This window comes from Uloborus diversus, chromosome 1, assembly GCF_026930045.1.
Source record: "Uloborus diversus isolate 005 chromosome 1, Udiv.v.3.1, whole genome shotgun sequence".
NCBI classification, from domain to species: Eukaryota; Metazoa; Arthropoda; class Arachnida; order Araneae; family Uloboridae; genus Uloborus; species Uloborus diversus.
In genome coordinates, this window is record NC_072731.1 from 218,951,758 (window position 1) to 218,979,468 (window position 27,711).

At 33.8% G+C, this 27,711-nt stretch overlaps 1 protein-coding gene across 1 annotated transcript; it reads left to right on the forward strand.

Moving 5' to 3' along the window:
* The first annotated feature begins 1,300 nt into the window (after positions 1-1,300).
* LOC129234167 (neural proliferation differentiation and control protein 1-like) lies at positions 1,301-27,711 on the forward strand. Its single transcript, XM_054868082.1, has 7 exons — positions 1,301-1,407; positions 4,264-4,533; positions 7,496-7,681; positions 9,620-9,686; positions 12,101-12,271; positions 21,615-21,714; positions 23,483-27,711. The coding sequence occupies exons 1-7, from the start codon at positions 1,326-1,328 to the stop codon at positions 23,582-23,584; spliced, it is 978 nt and encodes a 325-aa protein (XP_054724057.1). The 5' UTR covers positions 1,301-1,325; the 3' UTR covers positions 23,585-27,711.

Here is a 27,711-nt window from a genome sequence, read left to right on the forward strand (position 1 = left end):
TTTAACTGTTGCCATCTTATGTTTTTTAATAAATAAAATATTTGTAATTAATTCAAGTAAGGCTTTTAAAGTAACTTTCAATTTTCGCTCTTTGCTTTGCTTTTACAATAATTCAGACATTGGGATGGTCGTCAAGTTTTTGCATGTGTCATTTTGTTTTTGTTAGGAATATTGCTTCCTCGTCAAGCATGGGGAGGGATCAGAAAAAGGAAAAATATAGAAGAAAGTTTCGTGATGGCCACAACATACTAGTTTGGCTTTGTATTCTTCCACAAATGATGTCACTCTTTCTTGATGCTGGGGGGAGGGGGAGGATGTTCATGAAGCTGTGACAATTTGCGACAAAGGGGGGGAAAGGGGGAAAAAAGAAGTGTGGCATCGCACGTTTTTTGTTTTTGTAACATAACAATATGCATGTAAAAATCAGTGACATGATCACAAGAGGAAAGGTAAAAGGTGAGGTGAAGTTTGACGCTGGGGTAGGTGGTCTAATTTTTTGAAAAATGACATTTAGACGCAGCCTTTTTTGTAACTTTCCAAATAATAGAGGTTTTTGATGCTTCCTTGATTTACGTCATCAGTTTTAAAGCTTTTTTGTTATATATTTGTTTGTTGCTTTTTTGTTCTGAATTACTACTGCTGTGCTATATTGCTTATCTTGACCCGATATCAATTTTCTTAATCCATTTTTTATATATGGATACCTCAACTGCCAAATCGATTAACTCCACTTTTAAAAAAAAAAAATCCTGATTTCAGCTTATCAATGCTTAGCATTTGAATTTATATTAAAGTTTTGGTTTAGTACATTTCTGACCATTTGATGGCAGAAAATGTAACACGAGGGCCTATTTACTCCTGTGGATAGCACCATCTTCTTTAGAACTTTTCTCTACTTTTTGTTTTATGGAGTTACTCGATTTGGCAAGTGAGGCATCCATAATCTAAATTTTAACAGTAATGCTAACAGTGCTGATGCCTAAAACTTGTCAAAATATAAAGTATCACTTATAAATTTGCTAAATCCAACGTAAATTAGAACCTGGGGGCAGATCCAAGTAGTTGCCCGTAATAATATTTCAGTGTTTCTTGTATGATTATACCGGATCTCTTCTTTATCCTTCTTACGGAGCCGGGAGGGTGGGGAGTGGAGTAGCCCGAGTTGCTATGGAAACCATTCGCATCCTCGCCATCCGAGTAAGTTATCTCAGTGCCTGTACCGATTGACAGTATGTTGTGACAGCACGCAGCATTCATCGCGGAAGTCCATCTGTTTACCATCTATTATTCCTGTAATTTGGGGTGTAAATCCCAGAGGAGGGAGAATGTTTGGGATTGTCCATCTCGGGGTGGCCTGCGTTTTTCTCGTTGAATCCCTAAAAGGGCAGCGCCATCCAGCTCTAGCAGGTGAGAACATATGGTTGCTTGTCTTTTGATTGCCGTAATAATATTTTTACGCTCTTTTGTGGGGGGGGGGGGATTATTAGTTAGTTGATTCACCGATTGTCGAGGCTGAAAATAGGGAAGTGTAGTACATTTTCTTATTTATTTGTCGTTTTTGACGGAGAAATAGTATTGACAAACTAAAGATCAGAAGGCAATTGAAATGGATAAGTATATCTAAAGTATATGAATCATCTGTGTAAGAATGAATGGTTTGTCTGTAACTCATATAAAAAAGGGGGGGGGGGACAAAAAAAAATTCGAGTTAACTCAAAAACTATTTTTTTAGTTAACTCGGTTTAGGTACTAAAATTTGAGTATCTCTACGGGAGAAAGTATTTACAAAATATCAAAGGAATTAAGTGTTAGAGACGTGACATAACAGGTAAGTAGAGAAGAAACATGAGAATATTAAAAAGTGGAGTGTCGGAGATCTAACACCTGATGATTGCTTGGAAAAGAAATAATAATAATAATAATAACTCCACGGAAAGGGGTGATTAAAAAAACAAGTGAAGCTCTCAGTGTAATTTTCTGAATTTTTAAAATACGTTTTTACATTTTCAAATTTGTGTACTCCCCCCCCCCCCCCATGTTATATTTTTCTCCCTGATCTTTAGCTGTGTACAAAAATTGCTGCTTCTCTTCAATTTTATTATGTAGTTCAATAACCTGAGTTAGTGCCGGCTCCAGACAACGCGGATTATAGGGACTTATCTGTATTTCACTTTGCTCCACATTCCTCTACTGCGTCAATGGTTCGTTCTTCTGCACTATTTTGTTATATCATTTAGATGCACAAATACGTTCTTGAAGTATCTTCAGTGCTTCAAGAATCCATCAATCAAATTCTGTTGAAAGGAACAGATACGCCTTAGCATTTGTGGTTAAAAAGAAATCCTCATTAGTGCCGTTCCCAATCAATTTGAATTATCGGGAGTGAACTATTTCACTTTACCCCAGTGCGACCTGCGACCGAAAAACAGAAAGAAAGAACCGAATTACCAGACCCCGAATGTGGCGATTGATCTTTTGACTTTCTATTGAAGTAATTATGGAATTTTTGATAATGATTTCGAGGTTATCAAATTTGGTTAAATAAGTTTTTATGTTGACAAACAAAATTTCATGTTTTTTTTTAGTTTGATGGACTACTAGGCGTTTTTTGACTTCAGCCCTGCACGAGGTAATCCTTGCCCGACCTATGTTCCTGATAAAGCAAAATTGCCTCTCTTAGTTAAAACTGCTGACAAAATAGCATTTGAAACTTACCTTTTCAGTTAGGATTTTTTTTTTCCTCTTATTTTGTTGGGTTGGTTGATGAATGTGCAAAAGCTAGAATCAATTGAATCATAAATGAGCGAGATGTTATTAGACCGTGAACCTCAGAACGGTCTTAATTAGCGCATTTGCCATATAGTATGTATAAAATAGAGGTAGGCTACGATGCTGTGAGAAAATTTTAATTCTTCAAAGGGTGCCGCGATACGGAAAAGGTTGGGAACCACTGGGCTGTGAGATCCTTATTGTTTTTATATTTGAGACACTGAGAAGCAAAGGGATGTTAAGTGCTAAAATTAAAAATTTGGAGCTAAGCAGTACTAATGGTTGGAGAACCTTTCCTTTGTTTTGGGGTAAGAGATAGTACTAGGAAAGTAGGGGTGCCCACCGGGGGGGGGGGGGGGTCATTGCGCAGACTGCGCCATTGAAATTTTTAGGGGAGTGTGTTTTCAGGGTATTTTTCACATTGGGGGGGGGGGGTCTTAGCGATTTTTAGGGAAAGCGCACCCTTACTCAAATGGGGGGTGGGCACCCCTGACAAGGCCTGATTAACGCACGGTCCAGCGGGTCCACGGACCTGGGCACCACAAATTTAGGGGCACCAAAATAGCCGAGCCTAAATTCACTTACTTACTTCCTTTTTTTTTTAAAGCTCATTTTATTTTTTCTCAACTTTAAGGGAGAGGAGGCTCAATTTTTTTAAAAAATCAGCTCAAAACCTCATGAAGTTAAAAACAATTCGCGTAAAGAAGTCGTTGTCCCTTAGCTCTGGAATTTCAAAATAATTACTCGGATGACATAGATTAATATTTTCTGGAAGAATTAACACACTTTCAAATTTTTGCAAAAGGTAGGAACCCTTCTCCTGGAGAATGTTTTAAAAGGATAAGATCACTAAACATTACACATACCTTTCCGAATGTGGATTCACCCCTGCAGCTTCTTCTTACCTTGCCTATCAACAGCTGTTCCAGTGAACGTTCCTTTTAATTTTTGAAAAGAATAAAAAATCATTTGAGAAGCTGCGTTTCTCAGGATAATTTACAAGCGTTTTCTTAATTGACCATTGAAAATTCTGTGACATCAAACATAGATTTCGATTTTTTGATCAACACATTTGCCTCTGTTAAAGCCAGAAAGAAGCTTTTTTAAAGCTTGATGTCAGAATAAGTAAGATTTTTTTTTTTTTTTTTTTGCAGTTTTAAATTGTTTTTTAACTCTTTTTTGCCTTAAGAGGAAATTTTAACTGTGATTAGTTTGGTGACTATCAAGTGTTCGGTATTCAAATCCCAGATTTCCTTTCAAATGTAGTAATGTTCCTTTAAATTGTAGTTTCTAGTATACTATTGCTCGAATTTTTTCATGTGGGGGGAGGGACCTGGGCACCAGTTTGGCTTGATCGGGCCCTGACCCCTGAGTAAAGACTTTAATTCAAAACTCTAAAACGTCCACTTACATCTCTTTGCTTCTCACTGCCTCGATTCTTATTAAGATTTTGTGCTACATTTCCTTTACTGTGGCTTCTTGTTTTATTACTAGGTTCGGACATAGAGCAGGACTTGCAAGACTTTGTACGGCGACTGACTCAGCAGCAGATGCAAACGACACAAAACTTGATGCTGCCGCGACTTCAGTTGCCATTGATGGGCCTCGGCGAGGAAGGGATGCCTTTTCAAGTGCCCTTCTCTGGTGGGGCCCGGAGTTTTGCAAGTTCTTCCATAAAAAGGCCCCAAGGCATGGGACAAGCTGAAGCTGTGGCTTATGCGTCTGTTAAGGATGTTGAAAGAGAGGAACATCTTGGAGATAGTGGTAGGAGTTTTACTGTTTCTTGAAAAGTTAAATTTGAAAAAAAGAATAGATTTTTGGCATGTTGGAATTCAAATTATGTTTTTCGCAATCCCGAGCGTGTGAGGCGTGTGTGTTTATTTACGCATGCGTTTGTATGTGATATGCACGTGCGTCTGTGTGTAAGCATTCGTGTGTCTGTAGGCGTTTGTGTGTGTGTGTGTGTGCATATATATGTTCGCGCGAGTGTGTAAGCGTTCATGCGTACAGGCTTGTGTGTGAATGTAGGCGTGTGTGTGTATGTAGGATATGGAAGCAATTTGGAGACGGTGCTCGCCAGAAGAGCAGCATCGGGAGGGGCCGGTCGACGGTGGTGCTGTAGAGGGAGGCGGGGGAAATAAAATCAGTGTAATGTCAAGGATAGTCAAATGAGAATAATAAGCAATCGTGATTGCTCAAAAAAAATTGTGGTGTACAATAGCGTGGAGATATTTTTGCGCAGATTTAGATCGCAGCAAAGACGGAGGTGAGGGATCGGTGAAACTCCTTCGTTAATTTTCCTATAGTGATGTTCTAAAAACACAGTTTTAGTAAATATTTGACGATACTTTGACATTCAGAAAACAATTAGCCCATTTCCTTCCAGCCTTGAGATTAATTTAGCTTAGCAGTAAAGTACTGGATTGCATTACAAAGGTCCATGGATCAAACATCGGCATGGACCCGCTTCTTTCACTCTGCTATCTTCTTCCACATCCGTACGCCACATGTTGATGACCCTGCTACTCAACAAAAGATGCCATGTAATGCAGCAGCAGCAACAAGTTTCAGCTGGAGTCTTGTTGCTTACCACTCGAACGCCTAGCTTCTCGGGGCCCCATCTGATCCAAATATCGTTATCTCGCTTCCTAGCACTTTGGGCAAGTTACGGAATTTCGATCCCTAAATTTTCGAAATTGAAGTCCAAAAACGTAATTTTAGACTAAATCCGGTAATTGGGGATTCAGTGGCCTGCCCCAGAAAATTGTTCTAAGAAGGAGTCTTAAAAACGCTATTGTTGGCCTTTGGTAAAGTTAAAAGAAGCGATGCAGTTGAAGAACTTTCCCTCCACTTTTCAATATTAAAGTTTCAAAAGATACAATTTTAGACAATCCTAAATGATGGTATAAAATAGAAATTCTTCCCCGGAAAATTTCCAGAGATAAAGTTTTAAAAACGAAATTTTAGGCCTTCTTTAATGACATTAGCCGAAAGCATGGGATTCAGAACTCTTCCCCGGAAATGCATTAATATTGAAGCTCCAAAAACGCAATTTTCAACGTTTTTTTCGTTATGTTAGGGAGAGAAATTATGTGGTCTTTTTCTGGAAATATTTTGGAACTGGAGTCATAAAAACACGATTGTATAATCCGACTTTGCTAACGTTAAGGGAAGTGATGGATTCAAAGAATCCTCCCAGGCAGTTTTTTGAATTTAAAGCTTCAAGAGCGGAAAATTTTAGATGCTGTAACGATAATAAGAGGGAGAGAGGACTCTTCCCTTGAGAAATTTTTGGAATTCAAGCCCTAAAAACTCAACTGGAGATGATTTTTGTGATGTGAGGGGGGAGTTTGGTAGTCTCCCTCCCCCCCCAGAATCTTATTGAATTTCAAAACTTTTGGGGGGAGGGGGCGATCGCCCCAATCGCCCCCCCCCTCCCGTGGATCCGCCACTGAGATGGATGATAAATGAATAATTTGTATGAAGGAATCGAGCTATTTTGCTGTAGATTGAGAAATGGTAATATGATGAACTAACCTAACCTTTTGTCGCAATTAAAGCGAGGAATCTAGTTCTACCATTCAAATTGAAAACACAAAGAGCTAAAAAAATTTATATATTTTTTAAAGAAATTGTGTTTTAACTTTTTTTTTGGGGGGGGGGGGATTTAACCTTTGTAATTTTGTAATACAGTAGAGAACCAATTATCCGGGAAGTTCGGGACCATCGCTATCCCGGATATCTGAATTTCCCGGTTTTCTGGATTGCTAAAAAGCGCTATTGGCCGATTGTTTGTAAAATTTAAATTACTATATAATAAATAATTAAGCATATTAAAATAAGAAGAAAACAGTTCAGAAATGCTTATGAATATCGAAATATAAAAAACTATTATTGTGAGAATAATTTAAACACTAAAAAACTTAAGTTATTTATAATACATGAGACCCTCACATTCTGTTTGGAAAAGAAAAAAAAATCCACCACTTTTCGATGTTTTAAAACGAAAGAAAATGAAGGGAAGGGCAAAAAATAAGTTTTTGAACCTAAATCTGCAAATTTCTACTATGTGTATAAAAAAATTCGCTTTCTATGCGACAATATTCATTTCCTTAGCTATCAATTAGAATAAAACACGAAAATTTCAAACTTACGAATGTACTTTTTAGTTCAAGAAAATATTTCGGAAATTTTGACCCGCATAAAGGATAACCATTTTAAGTTAGTGTTTGCAAACATTTTCTCGAGTTATGCGTGAGTAATATGTTGTTTATTAAGAAATCGTTCATATTCTTTTTGGTATTTCAAAAAAAGAAAAAAAAAGCTTAATTTTTCAAAAATTGCCAAAATTGCTTATTTTAAAAAAATAACGGGAAAGTAGGGAAAAAGTTGCCGGTTTTCTGGTTTCCCGGTTTATTGGTTCCCGTATAAAAGGTTCTGCACTGTAATTTGTATATTTATGTTATGGTTTTTATTAATAATTATTCTTTAACAGATCTGAGTGATTTTATTTATTTTATCATGTATTTTATTTATTTAATTGAGAAAGCTTATTGTGTGTGGTGGGTGGTCTTATGAAGTAGTATAAGACAAGCTGTTCGAAATATTTTTGGATTATTTTCTTCTAGTGTAATTCTGTTGCTATGTTCTTGAAATTTAAATACTATGTTCCTACTTTTCTCTTTCCTTTCTTTGAAATATGTGTTTTTTCACACCTTTAATCAAGATGTGTCAGATAAAAGTTCAAGTACAGTTCAAGCATTTTATAAAAAGTCTCCTACTCCAGTTGAAAGTTCAGCCGATTCTTCAGGAAGTTCAAGTTCACAGTCTGGCCCATTTACACTTAAACATCAACAGGTTCAAACTGTCATCAAAGCTGATGATGATTCTTTGAGTGATGTGTATTTTGTTGGTAAGTTTTTTTTTAAAATCACAATTGCTCTCCGTTCACTTGTTTTATTCAAGATCTAAAATTGAAATATATCAAATCCATCACCATTCACTTCTGTGAATCAAGTTTCGGAAAGGAGGAATGCCCCCCGCCAACAGCGCTGGTAGAATCCCCCTGCTCTGTGGCATAGCCCTATTAAGGTATTGGGAGACCCTAGGCCAAACTCTTTTCCGGGTGGCCCTTGTAGTCAACTGTTACAATTTTAACCATTAGCAGAAACAATTTTGGTCATTTGGGGGCTCCTGAAATGCAGGAACCCCTGGCCATGGCCTAGTTCAGTGATTAGGCCTTGCCCAAGGATGTCGGGAGGCCTCGTATCATGACGTCTCGGCATTGTTTGCTTCTGCTTTATAGTTCATTTTCAATATTCTTATAACTTATTTTTTTATTATCAGTGATTTCAAAAACACTTAAATCTAAAGATACATTTAAAAAAACATTAAAAAGACAAAAAAAAAAAAAAAAAAAAAGAATAGACTACTGTGTCTGACTGTAGCTATATAACTAAAATACTATGTTATAAAGTGAATAAAAATACTTTTGATTACTTCACTTATGTATGCACATTTACAGCAGAAGTGTTTCATGAAGTAGGTAACTGGTTTTGAAACGTGTAGAAAAATGCCATAACTTCCTTTCAAATGACAAAAAAAAGTTTTAATTGTTTTATTTATTTTTATAGTTTACATAACTTAATAAGAAGTTGCATTTTTTTTTTTTTTTTTTTTTTTTGAAATGATGGATTGTTTAAGTTTAGTATTTTGGTATTTTCAAAACATGTGATGTTCTTTGCTTTGTGCGTAAAAATCTTGCAAAATAATACTTTTAAAATGCAACAAATCTCCTGATTTTTCACTTTGTGAGGTTGACAACTCTGCTTCATGAGTCATGAGGGTGTTGAAAAGCTTCGATTGTCTACTTCTGGGGGAGAGGTCTAAGAACCCATAAAAGCTCTGGATCAATCTGCTCCCCCCTCTATATCCTTACTATATACAAACATAGGAGATAGCATCTTATATTCAGTAAGTTACCGCCCTATAGCCAGGACTAAGGCAGAGATACGTGAAATACACCGCCAGCTCAGTCATTTCCAGCCGAGGACTGCAGTTTCGTGCTTATTAGCACTCATCAGCCCGGCATGGGAAAGTGACTGAGCTGGAGATGGAAAACACCCCTTAAGGAAGCCAAGAGTGCGAAACAAACTGGTAGCTAATATGGAATTAGCAGACCAGACGAGTGACCGAAGCGAACCATTGCTTCGGTCACTCGTCGAGTCAGTGCTAATTCTGTATTGCTACCAGTTTGTTTGGCTTCCTTAAGAGGTTTTCCATCTCCAGCTCAGTCACTTTCCTATGCCGGGCTGATGAGTGCTAATAAGCACGAAACTGCAGTCCTCGGCTGGAAATGACTGAGCTGGCGGTGTATTTCACGTAGTATCGTATATTCTGATTTTTTTTAAGCATCATCTTTAATTTGAAATGTAATTTCCATTTCAACAAGTAAGACTGTAAATATTAATTTAAAAGTTTTTTTTGTAGTACACAGTAAAATTTGCTATACCCCCCCCCCTCCTCTCATCCCTCTAAATTTGCTGGTGTTTCTTATACAAACGTGAAAAACATATTGCTTAACTTTTCAAAACTTTTGTGGTCCTTAAAATTCTTATTGCTTTTTAAACAGTCCTTATTTTTTGTTTCCTCAGAAAAGTATCAACCCTGAAATGGGCAGAACATAAAATGTTTTTCTTTCTTGCCAAATTTTCAGAACTTTATTGAGCTGGTTTTCAATCCAAACACCACGTTCAATTTAATGTGCTTGTATTTTGTGACAGTGTATTTTTATGCTGTGTATATGTCTTACTTTAAAACATTTTTCTCAAAAATCAGTTTTAATTTTCAGCCATTGTTGCTGGTTGCTGTGCAGTTGGAATATTTGGTGTTATTTCAGCTGGCATTTGCTTCTATAGGCAAGTTTTCTTCCTTTTTTATAAATAAAAGAGGGTTTAACCTCAATAAAGTAAAACTAAGCCTCAATTAACTGCATAAGTATAATATTTACTGTGAACATTTGACTTTGACATAATCATGAATTTTCATTTTTTTTTTTGTTATTTTAGTATGAATGGTACTATACAATTTCAATGAAAGAGGACTAAAAGTTCTAACATCGTCTTTATCATTTGAAGGTTAACATTATTTAACAATTGGCAGGTTAAAAATTATTCTTCACTTCAGATAGAAGTTTAATTTGGTTTCTGCAGCTTGAAGCACTAGGCTTATAAAAAATTGCTGAACAAGTCCCTTGTTTTTCCCTGTACATTCACTTTTTTTTTAAAGCTTTTCATTCCTAAATTAGTTTTGAACTTTCTTCTGGAGATATTTTTTAAAAATCTTACTTTCTTTTTCCCTTCCATGGTTTCCCCCCCCCCCTAGACATAAAAATATCTTTTATAAAAAGCTAGATGAAAAAGCCTAAGCTGTGTCTACGAAATAGCTCCAGTCAAAGGACTGAAAAAAGTACTGAAAGTTAAATGAAAAATAAAAATGTAGTACTATAGTGAAGTTGGATTATGTGTACTCAGTGGTGTTCCCATAGGGCGCTCCATATACGCGATATACTCTCAAACATTTTTTAGACATGTAGCATAAACTCTCAAGCTTAAAATACGTTTATAATGGCATATTATGTACATGATCGCATTCACGTGCGTAATGGATTACTAGGAGTTACCCTCAGAAAAATAAGAATGATTTTTGGAATAGAGATCGGATTGTTTCCGAGATCAAAGACTTAAGCCTGCTTGGTTTTTCAAGGTAATAGTTTGAAGGTGACTAAGAGAGCAGAAAGTTTACTTTTATATACAAATATATACATACATATATATATATATATATATATATATATATATATATATATATATATATATATAATATATATATATATATATATATATATATATATATAGCACTCTTTCACAGAAAAACTGACATAATGCTGAATATGTCTGTATGTGTGTCGGGGGGGGGGGGGGGGGAGAATAATTTTTAATTAAAACTCTTTATCTTTTCTTTTTTTATTTATTTTACTTCTGATCTTAACTGGCTAAAAGTTTTCAAATGCACACTTTATTATGATTCCAAAAATTTAAAATAAATGTTGACTGCTGATTTGAAATGGAATTTCTTTCAGCTACTGTTAAAATGAGCAAGTTCACATAAAGATGCTTCATTTAGGGGCACCCCGATTAGAATTTGTTGGGGAGGGGGAAATTCTCAATTTTCCAAATGATTTTCCTAATTTTACCAAATGATGAAATGCCAGCATGGATACATTCCATATCCGATAAAAAAGATCAGTTTCCATTTTTTAAAAAATTGCTATAACACAAAGATGTGCACTTCAACTAATGTCCAGTTTTGTGTTGTCTTTTGCAAGCAATTCTGACTTTTAATGATCATTGTTATTCCTTCCTGCAACAAATTTGTCCTAAAATTTATTTCGTAGTTTGTTTTCCTTGCCATCACAAAACTGCTTTAGTTTATGTAAGTGTTCATGCTGTGCAAGTATGTTATACAGTCAAAATGTATTTCTAAAGTTTTTTTTTTTCAGTAATGATATTGCAGCACAAAAATGTATACTGCAGTTGGACCTTGCTAATCTGAAATTCTGTTTAATATGAACTGATTTAATTTTCTGAAATTTTAGTTGAAAAAATTTCCCGGAAAGATTCAAATGTACTTTTAAAAGAACTTTTTAAGCATACATAATTTTGTACACAATAAAAAGAACTAACGCAATAATTGAAAGATAACATTAACATATACATTTATGATATGAATCGCTTCTTGAGTTTTGTTACGATATTAAATCAAGATCATATTCATTAATCTAATGAAAAGTGGAGACAAATATCATTTCTTTGCTTTTGAATCAAGTAACTCAAAAGACACTAGTGCTGAGTACTTAAAACTTCCTTTTTGTTTTGGCACACATCTTTTTCTATTCTTTTATTTAGTAGGGTTGTGGGCACTTGGAACAGCTTACTGAAAGAGGTGGTAATGAGCAAGGGGGTGGATAGCTTTAAGATGGTCGTTGATCTTCATTGGGGACTTATAAACTGACTAGGACCATCCTAGCTGGGCCCAGAGCCTGTTGTTGGATGTCACATTTGTATTTTTATTTGGTGTTTATCATAGTTTCAGTTAAACCAATTTTTTTGTGATTTAAACAAACATAGCTTTCAATTAGCTCAGATTAGCAAAATTTCGCTGTGTTATATTTAATGTGTTAAATTTTAGTCTTAAATTTTTTTCGAAGTCAAGCATTAACATTTTTCCTTTTAGTAATAATGAACATTTTATGTTTGAATCCCTTGAATAGGTTACAAAAAAGTCGGAAAGCTGCCGCAGACGTAGATTATCCGGCATATGGAGTAACTGGACCAAGTAAAGATCTCGCTTCCTCTCCTCCAAATGGGGATCGGAAACTGGCTCAAAGTGCACAGATGTATCATTATCAGCATCAGAAACAGCAGATGATTGCTGTTGAAAAGTAAGAGCAAAGAAAAAAGTACTCCAATGGTTTTAAACTATAAGTGTGGTTTAACTGTTCTTTAGGCCCATTTAAAAAACGGCACAGAACTATAAAATGTCTGAAGCACCTAAAAGCAAAAGGATGTTAGTGCCAAAAATAAGAACTTGGAGATTATTGTACTAGTTTTAATGGTAGGAGAAACTCTCATATGTTTTGTGGCAAAATGTGGTACTAGCAGCCCATGGGAAGGTGCGCCTATGCAGAACGATTTTGAATGAAAGCGTACCTCCGGTTTAAACTTTACCCATGAGGGCCGTTTCCATGGACACTTTCGACCCCGGGAAAAACCTGCTTTTCACCGCATTCCAGTTACTTGCCGGATATATGTGGATTTTTTCTCCTCCTGCTTGCTTCTGAGAGCAAAGCGGAATTTTACCCAGAATGCATTACACAAAACAAGTTCGTCTACTAGCCGCTAAGGATACTTTTCTCCGCACACACCCCACCACTTAGCTGTAAGCCTTAGGTTCCACCACCTGGGGGGTCCGCGTAGCGGGCCCCCCGCATGGCTGGGTGTGGCGGTCGATAGTCGTAACGTGCTACGGACCCGCTTGATGCTTATTGCGCCGGGTAAGGTCCCCGTGCTGGGCGTCAGCCCAGCTGGGAGTTTACCCCTTAATGTTTGAACCATAGACTAATAATAAGAGTAGACCGAGCTATGGCAACCCTTTTGCTGCTCATAAACCAAACCATGTGACTGGTGGATATCCTAGCTACAGCGGGCGTTGATCGAAGCAGACGATCAACGCGAGCGAGAAATAAAATAAATAGAATTGATGGAACACGGAAGAATGAGGTTTTTTGAAATCCTATTTGTAAATTTGTTATTCTAAGTTGTAAATATTTTGTTAATATAGTGAGTTTTTCGTTTAGATAGTACTGTGCATTTTCTTTAGTCAATTTCAATAACTCTCTAAGCAATTAAAGATGCAAGCGCCCAAAATGAATCGGCAAACGGTAAGATTTTTACCTACAATTTCAATTTAAGATACTGATTAGTACATTTTTGCGTTAACGCAAAACGTTTACGCTATTCTGTTCACGCCAACGCTGACGTAGGAGTTCCAAATGAAATAAAAGTTACTGAGAACTGTGATCAAAAACTAATTACTAATGTCAAAATAATGCATAACTAAAAGAACAACAGTTCAATCTCTGCACCTGGAAAAAAAAAAGTTATGATGAAAATACATTACGTCTTAAAATACATGTCGAGTGCCAGACTATAGATAATGTTGCCATCTAGCAACCATGCTGCCAAAGTTTTCGCCAAGCCTTTCCACCAATCACATGATGCATCCATGAACCAATTTTTTTCATCAGCAAGTCTGAGAAAGCTCGGTTTACTCTTATTATTAGTCTATAGTTTGAACCTTGCTCACCATGAGATACGGTATATCTCCCCGTACCTCGTTGGTGTGCCAGCCGCTAAGGATACTGGGTAAAAACTGCCTACTGTGGCACAATGGAAACCTTTTTACATGGAAACTGGGAATTTTTCAATTAATTTTTTGTGGAGCCAGAGCGGGGATTTACCGGGTCAAAAAGTGTGTTGTGAACCCGACTATGGAGTGCCCTGAGCACTTTTCTCAAAACTGTAAAGAGTCTATTTGCATCCCTTTGCTACTCACTGCCTCATATAAGGCAGTGAGAAGAAATTGGATGTGCTAAAATTAAAAATTTAGAGATAATTAGTAGAAATGGTAGGCGAACCTATCCTCTGTTTTGGGGGAAAAGATAGTTCTAGTAGCCCTGGTAGGTGCTGCTATACTGCATGATTTAGAAAACCTGTTCAATGAAAGCCTACCTAGAACCACAACTTTAAACTTGTTTTACTCAAAACTTGAACATTTCAACTTTTTCATCTCTTTCCTTCTCACTGCCTCATATGCAGGGGTGGAAAATCTGTGGCAATTGCGCCAATTTTCAATTTTTGATACAACTGGATACAAAACGGCCAAAATCGCGATTTTTGTGCCAAGCTGTGCCAAAAATGCTTTATTATCTAAAAACTTTCACGACAAGAAAAAAATAACAGATGCATTCATTTTTCATCATTGAAAGCAAAAAAAAAAAAAGAAAGAAAGAAGTAAAAGAAGGGGTCAAGAATTCCTTATATTCACCGAAAATTGCGTGCTCTGCTTTAAGTTTAATCCTTTTGCATCCTGCAAATTTTTCAATCATTTTGAAACATCAGAGTAATTTTAACCTGTGTTACTTAATTTGGCGTATTTTATTTCTTATTTCAATAATTATTTACCGTTTTAGTTAAAATCAACATGTACTTATTTAATAATATGTGCAGAAAAAGTGTCTTAAGAGTTCCTAAAAATTTTTTAATTTATTTTTTTTAACTGCATTTAAGCAACACACACACATAATTTCTAACACACATACATGCGTCGATTTTTTTTAAATTAAAAAAAAAAGTAATAAGTTAATCTAGTGCCTGAAAAAAAATGAGTGAGCTCTAAAAGTTTTAAAACAGTTTTAGCTTTTTTTTTTAAGGATTTTTAAAATCTTTGAAGGGCTAAGTTCTGAGAATGTCTTTTAAGTTTAAAGGATCTTTATTTATTTATTTATTTATTTTTTAAATGATTTTATTTGTCAGTTCAAGGAGGATCTATTAATTCAAGTGCTAAAAGTAAATTTTCAGATATTGATACAAGACGAGAAAATTTAAACAAGGTCTATAAGTTTAGTTGTGCATGTGTGAATAGCATAAATCTATACCTCCTGCAATTTTTTAAAACTTTTTTTTTTTATTTTTTTCAATTATTTCTCTTGAAGAAATGTTTTTCACATATAATATCTTTACTTTTCAAGTTAAACAGCTAATTAATTCCATTTTTTTTTAAACCAAAGCACAAAAGAACCTTATATTTCTTTATACTAACATCCCCCCCCCCTCTCTTTTTTCCGTAACAATTAGAAACTGCATCTAAATATGTTTTTAAAGGTTTTCTTTTCTATTTAGCTTTGTGTGAATGTAGTTAATATACTAAAGGCATTTTTAAATTTAAAGGCTATATAATTGTCTGTCTCATGTGATGTTACAAATAAAAATATGATAAATGTTTGCGAGTAATGCTATGAAACAAATTAAGATTCTAATTAAGATATGTGCTATGATTAATCTTACATTTACCAAAGATAGCCTTTGCACACTTTTTTAAATGACAATATTGCTAACAAATTGGGCTTTAAAAATTATTCATGTACTTTTTTGCTACAAATGTTTTGTATTTGTTTCAAACTGTGTAGTGATCTTGTGCAAACTTAAAAATTCTGTTACAAAACCATGGGTTCACTTGATACAAAATTGATAATTCTGATAGGAAACACTGTTTTTACTGATACAAAACTGTTCGTTCTGATACAAAATTGACATTTTTACTGATACAAAAATGAATTTTTGATTTTTCCACCCCTGCATGTGTCAACAATTCCCATGTTTCTTTTTTGGAATGCGAAAGATATAACAAACAGTTTTGGAACTCTTACTTTTTTCCTTGCCAAGTTTTAGTCCTGGATCTAACAGCACTTCTGTAGGAAAGTTTGAGTAGGGAGAATTTTTTTTCAAAAATGCTTAGTAGGTGTCCTAGAAAGTATTTTTGACTCGGGTGGACATCCGCCACCTGGTCACTTCTCTTGCTATGACGTCATCAAAGATGGCGGCATCTCGATCACATAAATGCTAATATTTATTTTAATACTTGACTTTTTTGCGTAATTCTTGCACATTTTTATGCTAATTTATATTAACTAGTTTACTTTTCAGTTACAGTGTTAAAGTTTTCCCGAAAACGTAGTTTAAAAAAATTATTTTATTGTTTTGTATTTATTTTCCTTTTTTAAAATTCATTCTTTAAAATTATTTTTTCAACTGTCAATCGTTGAATAACCGTATAAAATTATAGTAAAAAAACTATTTACATAAAAAAATGTTTTTTTGCCATTTTCACCTGGTGTGACTTATCAATCAAAATGTTTATTAGTAGCTCCACTTAAGCGCGCCACTAAAGGCGGCGCAGAGATAACATTCGAGCGCGTTGTTATTCCTCGAAGTAGTAAGTTGGCAGCCATTGAATTATATGATGTGTTATGAGTGCGATAGAAGGTGGTTTTTGAGATGAGGAAACGCTGTTAATCTAAATGATTCTTTTGTTCGAGATTTATCGAAATAAAATTGAGATATGGATATTATTAAATTGTCGAGAGTGTCAAAAAACAGCATAGGATACCTTAAACCAGTTGAAAAGACTTGCATTATATGTAATAAAAGCGACAATAGTGTGATAAGTACAGAAAATAGTCGTGAAAAAATAATGGCCACTGCAAAATTGCGAAATGACGTAGTTACTAAGCGTTTGAACGCGTTAAGTGAGGAAGAGTTGTTGTACTACCATATGAATAATGCATGCAAAAGCAATACTGTCATAAGAAACCTCTTTTACAGCTTCAAAATGAGAAGGAAAAATCAAAAGGTGAAGATGGCAAGTTACTGGTAAATTATTTACCAGTAACCTGTGACAAAGGTGTATACGCTATTGCACGCGAAGTGCAAATTAGCAATCCAGGTAAATTTTCAAATATTGTACTGGTGTTGGGTGCAGTGCATTCCATATGGCTAAAATTGTGCTATGTTGTTTAGGTAAATATCTTCGAGGAAGTGGAATATCCGATATGTATATTGAATGTTTAGTCTTTGGATTAAATGTGCTACAATCGGTTTTACATGGAAAGAATTATGTGAGAGGTGTCAAGGGAATGTTCATGTTGGAAGAAACCATGTTCAGATTGCAGGCGAAATCTTTTTTTGAAGAACGTTCCATTGAGTCCTACGCTACAGAGTTTGAAAACTTACAGAACATTCAGCAGAATATTTCTTTGGCTTGGGAAAAAAATCAGATCATATAGATGTAGATGGTAATGTGGAAAAACTCTTCTCGGACTTTGAGAGGTTTGTCAGCCGAGGAAGGAAAATATCAGAGCAATTTTTGTACTGGGACAATTTTTTGAAACTCGTCCAACTTCTCAGAAATTTGATTCGTTCAGATAGACAAGGTCTTTGAGAATTACATTTAAATACAGTGCAAAACTTCAACCAGTATTTGCCGTATTTGACTGTGTCAACTGTCAGCGATGGTTTTCTCTGTATTTAGAAGACATGAGGAGACTAACCAAGACAGCCCCAGAGATGCATGAAATGTTCATGAAATGGAACAAAAGATTATCCGTTTTATATGCATATGCTTCCTAATCCATTGCACAATCTGTTAACAAAAGCACTGGTTTCCCAAGATACAAAGGAAAAAATATTAAAATTATTTAAGACCGGCGAAGAGATGTATTGTACATTGCAGAAAACACGATACGAGGACAAAACAGTAAGAATATCAAGCACCCACCATCCATAAAGCCATGTTGCCACCATTTCATTTCACCAAAGCGCAAAGTATAGGTGCTACAAGGAAAGTTACTACAAAGATATCGAACAAGTCATCTCACCGAATGATACAAATAGCTCAGGCTCGTTCGTATGACATGCAAGAGCTCTTTTGTTATGAGCTATCTGAAAACTGTTCATTGTGCAATGACCAAGGGCAAATGGTAAAACAACAAAAAAGTGCATTGTTAAAAGAGCTGGAAACATCTTATGGTAGCACCAGTGATGACCTGGTTTAAGTCTGACGATAAAACCTGTTTTATAGTTGACGACATGAAGTCTGTACGAAAGGTTATGACAAATGAAAATAAAACTTTTGGTGGAGCTGTTTCAGCTTTTTCGTCATACATCGGGAGCATCACCAAGAATTGTGGAAGAGTACATTACATTTTTGACAGTTATGGCAAATTTTCTCCTAAAAAGTCTGAAAGGGTGCAAAGATAAGGTAGCAGCATCGTTATAGATGTGGTCAAAATCTCAGAAGATATATTCTATTGCCTGTCCGATTCAGCAGCTTTTGGAGATCTTCAAGAAACAAACTGGTGTTGCAAAAGTTCATTGCTGATACAGTGACAGCTTTTTTGACTCAAACACCACATAATACCAACCACACTTTTAGTGCCTTTCATGGTGATGAAGAGGATGATGTAATATTTAACTGTACATCTGTGCAAAGTGGAAAACAGATAAATAACCCAGAATTAAACTGTCTGACAGTAGAGGAAGCTGACTTCAGAATGTTGATTCCTTCAAAACATGCATCCCTGTGAGTGTTCACTAAAATCATTATTGCTAGCGCCGACACTGATATAATGGTGTTAGCTTTGTTTCACTATCTTACTCTTCAACGATTTGGTGTTCAGGAACTTTGGGTGCGTACTGAAGTCGGTGATTTTACACGATTCTTATCTGTTAATGATATTCACTGAAAAAAGGTGAAAGCTTATGTTCGTTGCTTCCTGCCATCCACGAACTATCTGGATCAGATTATACTAGTAAATTTCGTAGCAAAAAATCTGCTCTTCATTGTGCATCTGTAGAGTATTAGGAGAGTTTTGGCGTATCATCTGACTGGATTTATGTAGAGCAAAGCCTTAAATCTGCAGAATACTTAATGCAAGTACTGCGGAGAGGGTCATTCTGAAAATCTTTAAAGGAACTTAAGTTATGGCTGTATCATCATGCCAAAAATATTGACACTGATAACTTGCCGCCTACTAGCAGAAGTGCTAAGAGCCATTTATTAAAATCATATTTTTACACATACCCACATACCTACTACGACATCGTATTGACAATGTTGCTGTTGACTTAGATCCTTGTGAATTTGGTTTTGCAGTGGTAGATGATGATTTGATAATAGAAAAGAACTTACAGAGATTTCCAACAGATTTTATTGGAGCATGTAATTGCTTGAAATGTGCCAAATCTTCCTGTACTTGTAGAGCAAATGAAGTAACCTGTTGCTCTTTCTGTAAGTGTAATAGTACGGGTTTGCAACAAGGACGCCCATATAAGGGGGCAAGGAGGCTTGCCCCCCCCCCCTTTGAAATTAGAACTTCCTTGCTTTTGGCACTTTTTTCTTTTCAAAATGGTAAAAACATTTATTCTACAGCAATTAATGAAAAAGTTATTAAAAATGAAATATTTTAATGACTCTAATCTGTCCTAAAATCGGTTTCCATGGAGAAAATACCCTCCTAACCCATAAGGAAAATATCTGAGCCCCCCACCCTACTATTTTGCATATGGGCGCTCTTGGTTCGCAACCAACTTGTAACAACCCCTTTTAAATATAATTTTATTAAGTGCAACAAAAAAAATTAAAAAAAATGGTTATTAATAGCAACAGTAAAAATACATTGCTATTCGCCTTAAAAACACCAATTGTAACTTACTGGCCAAATTTTAATTTTTGTTGGTTAAGTATTAACATAAATTTGGGTTTATATGGGGACGAAAGCGCGGGCCCACCATCTTTGATGACGTCATAGCTAAAAAATGTACGAAATGGCAGATGTCCACATAAGCTCTAAATACTTTTTAGGACACCTACTAAACATTTTTAAAGAAAAATTCTCCGTACTCAATCTTCCCATCGAAGTACTAAGCATTTATGAGAGCGAGCGGCCGCCATCTTTGATGACGTCATAGCAGGAGAAGTGACCAGGTGGCGGATGTCCACCCGAGTCCAAAATACTTTCTAGGACATCTACTAAACATTTTTGAAAAGAAACTCTCCCTACTCGAACTTTCCTACAGAAGTGCTGTCAGATCCTGGACTATTTGTAGATTTGTCATGAATTTACTATTTTTGGTACATTTTTCATCCAAAAACTTTGAATAAACTTCTTTAAATATACTGCTTCAAGAAAATGCTGAAAAACAAGCACTGAAAACTAAGAGGTTTTTTTTTTTTTTTTTGTCTCAAGATAATATTTTCAACAATCTAAATTTTTTTTGTGTTGTTCCTCCTTTAAAAACAAAAAATGTATGAAAGGACGTGCAGCCTCCTTCCAATATTTTTCTTCCTTTTATACAATAGAATATTTGTAACAAACAGTAATTTAAAACAATTCTTTTAACGAATGAATGTTTCATACACAGGTGTTACTTTTTTTTTTTTTTGGATAGATTACTATCATAAAGGCCTTTTAAACCGAAGTTTTCCAGGTCCTGGTAAAGTTTGGTACCCCTCTCACAGGAAATTTTGCATAGTTTCTAAGTAGAAGTTTAAAAAATAAGGAAGAAAAAGAAATTCACCCTATTTGAATGCCTAAAATTGTGATGCCCTGATCCACAGTCCTGCAGGATCCTGCCTTGATCAGGCCCTGATAATACCAAAACGCACCTGCCAGATTGGAAAAATGATGGTTTAAGTGTGTGGTAGTTTAAAAAAAAATAATTTCCCTTCCTGTGCTAAAATAGTTCCATAAAAGCTCAAAATGAAGGAGACATGAGAAAAGAGGTTATACTTCTTTCCTATTTGCCCTGTCCTATGTTTATGTTTTTCACACCTTTATAGAAAATTTTTAATTTGATAACACATTGGAAAACCTCTTTCTTTATAAAAAGCAATTATGTAATTTAAGCAAAACTATTTTTTTTCTATACCAAAATTACTTATCCTATTTCTTACATATTGCAGTTTTTTGCTATCTCTATATTGTTAAATATTCGTTTAAACATTTGCACTAAAAGTTACAAAATGCTAACATTTTGTATGTAGAAATATCTTTTTGGAGCATTTGTAAACTTTTAAATATGTATACATTACTTTGGCATACATTTTGAATATGGTATCAAATATTTCATAATTTTAGCTGAAAGCTTTTTCTTATATATTGCCTGAAGGGTTGTGTAACACACATGCAAATAATACATGAAAAATATGCACTTTTTTCAAAATTTTGTCCAAATGTTTTGTTTTTTAAAATTTATTTAAAGTATTATGAGGTTCCTCTACCTTTCAATTTCAAATGCTAATTTTACACAGCCACTCCTCTAAAATGACAAACCAAATGTTTTGTGCTGAAAGGTAGAGTGGTACTTTTGTTGTTTGTCATATATTATTTTTCAAAGTATGTGAGAAACATTCTCCTGAAAAGCGCTGGAGTGGGTATTATGTTTAGGTATTCACAATTTCATGTAACTTACTAAGATTTATCTCTAAGCCTTTTAAAAGCAATAATTGTTCTGGTGGTCTGCAAGTACTTAGTAACCAAAGTGAAGGATCTGCAGTTAAAAATTTGCTTTGAAGTAAAATACCTTGTTTCCCATAATCATTCTTCCATTATTATTATTATGATTTTAGTTTTTTCAGTAACTCGTTTTTTTCCCTCTCTCTTCTAGAGCCGGATCAACTAAAAATGCATCTGCATCTGATGTAGATTCAGAGGAGGAAAATGAAGAAGGCGATTACACTGTATACGAATGTCCGGGACTTGCACCTGTGAGTATTATTCCGTAATATAGTTGAGAACGGTTGGAAAAAAGCAAAAACTTTGGAGCAAAAAAAGTTTTACCCATTTTTTTTCCAGAAAGATATATTTCCAGTCGATAAAAACTCAAAATTTTGAAATTTCTGGCTCAAAATAATGTGTTTAGAAATGTATGATATAAACTTTGCATTTCAATGCTCTTTTATTATTGTTGTTGTTATTTATTTATTTATTTTTTATGTTCATTATAGCACATGAAAACCTTGATTTCATAATGTAAACAGTTTGGTAATTTAATTTCCATGTGCATCAAAGTATTATATGCTGTTTTTCTCACTAAAACTATTAATTTATTCAAATACACAGGACAAAACTATAACAATAGCATCAATTAATGGAAATGTTTTAAGTTAAAATTTTAGAATAGTTCCATTTAATTTTTGTGGGTCTGTATGTATCTGTGTACCACACTTACATGTGTATTATGCATGTAACAAACTTTTTATGGAGAGAAACACCTTACTGTTTAAAATCTTTAATTTACAAAAAAAAGAAAAAAGAAAAAAGAAAAATTATTTAATAATTTATAAAAACCATACCTGGGTCAAAATAACTGTCAAAGGAACATTTAGAGATGGTCCAAGTGTCTAAAATTGGCATCAAGAAATTATATAAACGATGGAGCAAAGTTTTGAAAATAATAATTCTGTTTCGAGGTGAGGGATATAATTTTCTCCCAACTAAGTCCTAAATTTCTTTTAAATTAAAGCGCATGTGTTAAATATTATTATTTTCGCATCATATTTTATTTCTTTTTACCTTCTTGAAAAAATTCCTACAACCACAATGTTTTGGGAGGGACCATGACCCCCAAAGCCTCCCTCTTAATCTGCCCCTGGATGTAAGCAACCATTTACAACTGGCAAGCACTATTGTGAACTGTGTCGTTTCTTTACTTGAGCTCTTGGAAGAAATAAAAATGGGATGTGTAGGTTTCTAGGATCTAGATCTGGAGAAAAAAAAACTTCAATTTCTTCGTAACCTAATTGAAAATTATCACAAAGTGATTCAACACAAAAATATAAGAACATTAGATTTTTTAAATAATGCATGCTTTAAACTTTTCCTACATATCACTGTTCCAGAAGAATAATGATGTAACTAAACTTTTGAGCAATTGAGTTTTAATGCTTAATTGGTATCACAGAACCTTAAAGCATATGGTGTGAACAACGATAGTTTTTGACTGCTAGAGCAGGGGTGACCCCCCCTAACAGCAAGGGTGCATCCCCTAAATATTGTAGAGACCCCCAAAAGCATGAGCCCCCCCCCCCCCCAAAAAAAAAAAATAGGAAAAATACCCCTCGAAACACCTCCCCCTTCCCCTAAAAATTTCATTGGTGCGATCTGCACCATGACCCCTTCCTAGGTGGGCACCCCTGGCTAGAGGGGAGTTTGAAGGACCAGTAACGTAATTATTGATTAGAGATTGAAAATTAGGTTTAAAAATTAATAATGTTTAATTCCAAGTCTGTTAATATAAAAGTAAAGAATATGTGCTATACATACACCTTTGTCATTATTTTGAGTCATATAATTTGTTTTCACAGTTAGTACGTATTTCATTTTTTTCTTCTTTTTGTTTTCCTGAAAAATTTCAGTTTTATCAGTTGCATCATTTTTCTTTTTGAACAGCGGTATGAATATATGTATGAACCTAATATATATATGTATATATTTTTATAACTTCAAACTAAATATTTATTTTCAAATTTTCAGACAGGAGAAATGGAAGTGAAGAACCCCTTATTCCACGATGATTCCACTCCTGTATCGCCACCTGTACTCCCTTCCAAATTAGAAAACCACCAAGACAACTAAATTCTTTATCCTGCCATTAAGTACCCCTCGCAAATCCTTTCTATGTCATGTTCTCTTCTAAACTTTACATGCAAGTAGTTACAGTAGCAGAATTGAACAGCACATAGTAAACCATGAAGTTTAAAAAGAATATAAATTTTTAAAAGTTTTTTTTCTCCTGAAACAGTATATTATTGTCTTCCTTACGCACAAAAATTATATGCTTAAAATTAGAGGCTATTAGTTTTTTAAACTTGTGTATCTAGCCCATAGGTAATAACAAATGTCTGCCAGAATATCCATACATTGATTAACCTATCCAAAGCATCCTTTGTCATAATAAATGTTTATGTCTATGTATATATGTGTATATGCATGCACAACACATGCAATATCTTATTTAAGATGTTTGAAATAGTTATTTCTTTTTTAATATTTTTAATTTAGTCATTTATTTAAAATATTTAGAAACTAGTCAGACCAAAGTATATAGGGATTTACTGTACAAATGTAAGTTTCATTTTACTTTGTAAGATTCCTTTCTTAATACTGATATAAAAGTCTAGTCAATGATAAGATTAAAGTATTATTTATTTTATGTACTTTTATCAGCTGGAGAGAAATTGCATTTACTGTTTTTACAAAGTACTTCTTTAAAGCTTGTTGCATTTGTTTAATATTTTTTTACTTGTTATTTTGTTCTTCTAGTCAGCTGCCAGTAAGTATAGTTTGGTAGCGCGAATAGCGATTTATTTGAGGAATTTTATCCCTTTTAAACTAATGAAGTGATACACAAACAAAGTTTAATTTAAAAAAAAAAAACACTTGGTTTCTTCAGAACCTAGTCTGGAAAGAGTTTGAATTTAGTTTAATTTATAAAAAAATCATCAACAAAAAAGGATACAGGACCTCTATTCTTAAGAGTTTCCGTGCAAATAAGGTTATGCGCATTAATTCATTTATAATATATCAGTTATATATATGCATAAAATGTAATACAGCATTATTTATTTGAAAGTATTTCAAAGCTTATATACAAATAGTTTTAATGCATACAAAGGTTTTTTTTTTTTTTTTTAATTAAATTCATGATGCCATTTTTCCTCAGACTGGCTTTAGAAAAGGTTAATTGGCTTAGTAATTTATTTTATTTTGGATAATTGAAATCTGTATCATAGAAAAATGTTTAGTCAGCTCTATTATTCTGTCCATGTAGATGAGTACTTATGTAATGGAGTGGTGTAAGTGCTGGGTTCAATTGTGCCAATTGAAAATAGACATGCCTAATTTTTGCGCCTTTTGGGGTGTGATTGTGCTGCAATGTTTTATCATATGCTTTTGGTATTGCAGTTTTCTCATTGGTTCACAAATACTAAAGAGTACAAATAATAGTGAACCAAGAAATAATTCTAGAAAAAGAATTTTTCAGTAGGAGTTTTACGCAGACACTCGCACACAAACTTGAAATACATTTTGTTTGTAAAATGTAGATTGGTGTTTTTACAATAATAAAATTGTGAAGTTTTCAATTATTTAATCTTATGTATGAAGAAATATGTAAAACATTTCTAAGTAAAGTTTTAACAAGGGTTGTAGAATCGTTTGGGCTAATTTTAGAGTAAAGGAGTCTGAGGTTTTAAAATTCTAAAAGTTAGAATCAGATTGGTTTTGGAGTAAAGGAGTCGGGAGTTAGTCAGAATTAAGTTATTTAACTTTTGTTAAAGAGCAGTTATTCTGTAAGTTCCTTTTGTAATTTTATTCATCAATGCTGTTAACACTTTATTTAAACCTGCTTTAAAACATAGTTCTGTTGAGCCAAAATAAGTATTTTTATTTCTGCTTTAAAGGTGCTCCAAAACTCCTTTTCCACTTACACCACTGGTTATGTAATTACATGCAACGTATTTTAACAAAAAATAAATGAGGGACTATTAATGGCACGTTTCATTTAAAAATGCACTCGGTTGTCTTTCTTTTTTTTGAAACTGATCTGCTGTAATCAACAAATGTTAAAAAGATTTCACCAACTTATGTTTTATGTGAACATGCTTTAATCAATTTACTGTCAGCAAAGAGTATTGAATAACACTTTTATTTGTGTTTTGCATAGGTAACCTTCCTGAACCATAGTGGAAAAATATCAGACTTTAATAATTTCTTTTTTTTTCTTCAATTTTTTTTAAAGCTTTTAATGTTAAGTTTTCATGTTTGGTAATTTTTGTGCCCCTAATTTAAAAATTAGAATTCCTCCTACCAGAAAGAGTTCATATCAACTATTGATTCCTTATCTGTTTATAATTTTGTCATTGGTGTTTGGCTAATCCTCTATTTTTATTTTTTAAGCTGCATGCTTATCTGCTCTTGGCTTTTGTCGTATGTCTTTTCATCCATAAGCTTATTACTTTTTGCATTGAAAAAGGCGTTCCCTGTAATGCCGAAACACGTGTCTGCAGTAATCTGCAATTTTTGCTTTTTTGACATTTTTTCTTACTTTACTTTTCAGCACAAAGGTATTTATTTATCTTATTGTTTTTGAATCTTCAAAAGGCTTCAATAGGGAGTTAAATAGTGACTTTGATTGTTATTGTTTTGTTCTATGACATTTGATTTAAAATAACTTTGTGTTGTTGTAATATTGTTTTAATAAATCAACATTTTCTTAAATTTGTTCTAAAATTCCGAGTGATTTTCCTTCAATGACTATTTGATATTCTAAACTATTCAAGACTTGCTCGTGTACATCCTGCCTCCTCTACTCTGCAATTGCTTGAGACGATATGTTTTGCACATTATGGAGAAGGAATTAATTTCATTTAACTACACTAGCAAATTTGAAATTTTTACCTCTGAAATCATAGTAAAGCGGGGCAAAATTAATAAATAAAAGTAATAAGATTTAACAAGTTTATTTTTATTTTATTTTCAATTATGTTTTTCTATAAGAAAATATTATGAGTTCATAGTTAAAGTGTTCAAGATTCATTGCTGCACACTTTTATTATTATTATTTTTTAATTTAAAATTAAAAGTTGCTTGTAAGGAAGGGTACAGGGATCAAGCAGTCTGCTCTTACAAGGCAACAGAAAAATGATGCAGTCTAGTGGTTGCTGAAGTATACTTTTCGAATCATTTATCATCTTTTGACAAAACCACGTTAGTCAGCAGAAGTATTTGTTTGAAAATAGGCTTAGGAAAAGGCCTGCCAGTCAAACCTTCAAGTGCATTTTTCACGAAGTTAGCTTTTTTTGACTTGAGGGGTCCCTGTAGCCTTCATATGGCTCTGTTTTTGAAACAATGTTATTCTCTAAGTCACTGATATCATTTTATTTTTTCTAAATTGTAAAAAGTTATTATTTTCATTTTAACTATTTATATTAGTAGCGAAATTTAACTTTAAAAAATATATAGTTCTACATAATTGAAATTGCTGTGGAATTTAACAGTGAACAAATTCATTGCTTACACACAAAAAATATGTCACATTACTAACATAAAAGTTAAAGCGCTGATTACTTTATTATCAATATCTGCAGTAAAATAGTTTCCATATGTAAGGAAGTTTCCTAATTTGAGATGAATATTAGTTGGTGTTTATTATTTTGGTCTCATGAAAGATCTCAAAGTAAAACGTAATCTTTATTGTTGGCTTTGAGGCAGCCTTTTTAAAAATATGTATCTTTTTTAATGTAAAAAACATAAAGATAGGTATCATTCATAGTGAGAAAAAAAAGTTTTAAAGTAGAAAGTGAAGTAACTTTAGAAACATATTGTTTCTTTGAAGAATTGTGATCATAGGTGTAAAATATAAAGCTTGAAGTTTTGATCCATGTAATAGAGAGAAATGTAATTTGTTAATTTGCATGAGAGGTTGTTGATATTAGAACTATAAAATTGTATATAACATTGGACAGACTTGAATTTTCATTGTGTGTGCAACTAAAAAAGAATAATTATAATAATGATAATATCAAGCCATCCAAAAAAAAATATTTTCAGAACATCTTGTTAAATGTTCTGTATAAATCTTTTAAACTTTAAATCGAAACTGTTTTCTTATGTTGGAGAATGACTTTTATTTTGAAATTCTTTGCATTGCCAGTGAAATCATGTGTAAATCTGTTTTAATAAAACTGAATGCAAAAAGAAAA

Bases quoted from the DNA above. Each gene is read 5' to 3' on its own strand.
- LOC129234167 (XM_054868082.1), top strand. From the start codon at position 1,326: ATGTTTGGGATTGTCCATCTCGGGGTGGCCTGCGTTTTTCTCGTTGAA. The intron at 1,408-4,263 runs GTGAGAACATAT...TTTTATTACTAG, and splicing joins GCGCCATCCAGCTCTAGCAG to GTTCGGACATAGAGCAGGAC. The intron at 21,715-23,482 runs GTGAGTATTATT...TCAAATTTTCAG, and splicing joins AATGTCCGGGACTTGCACCT to ACAGGAGAAATGGAAGTGAA.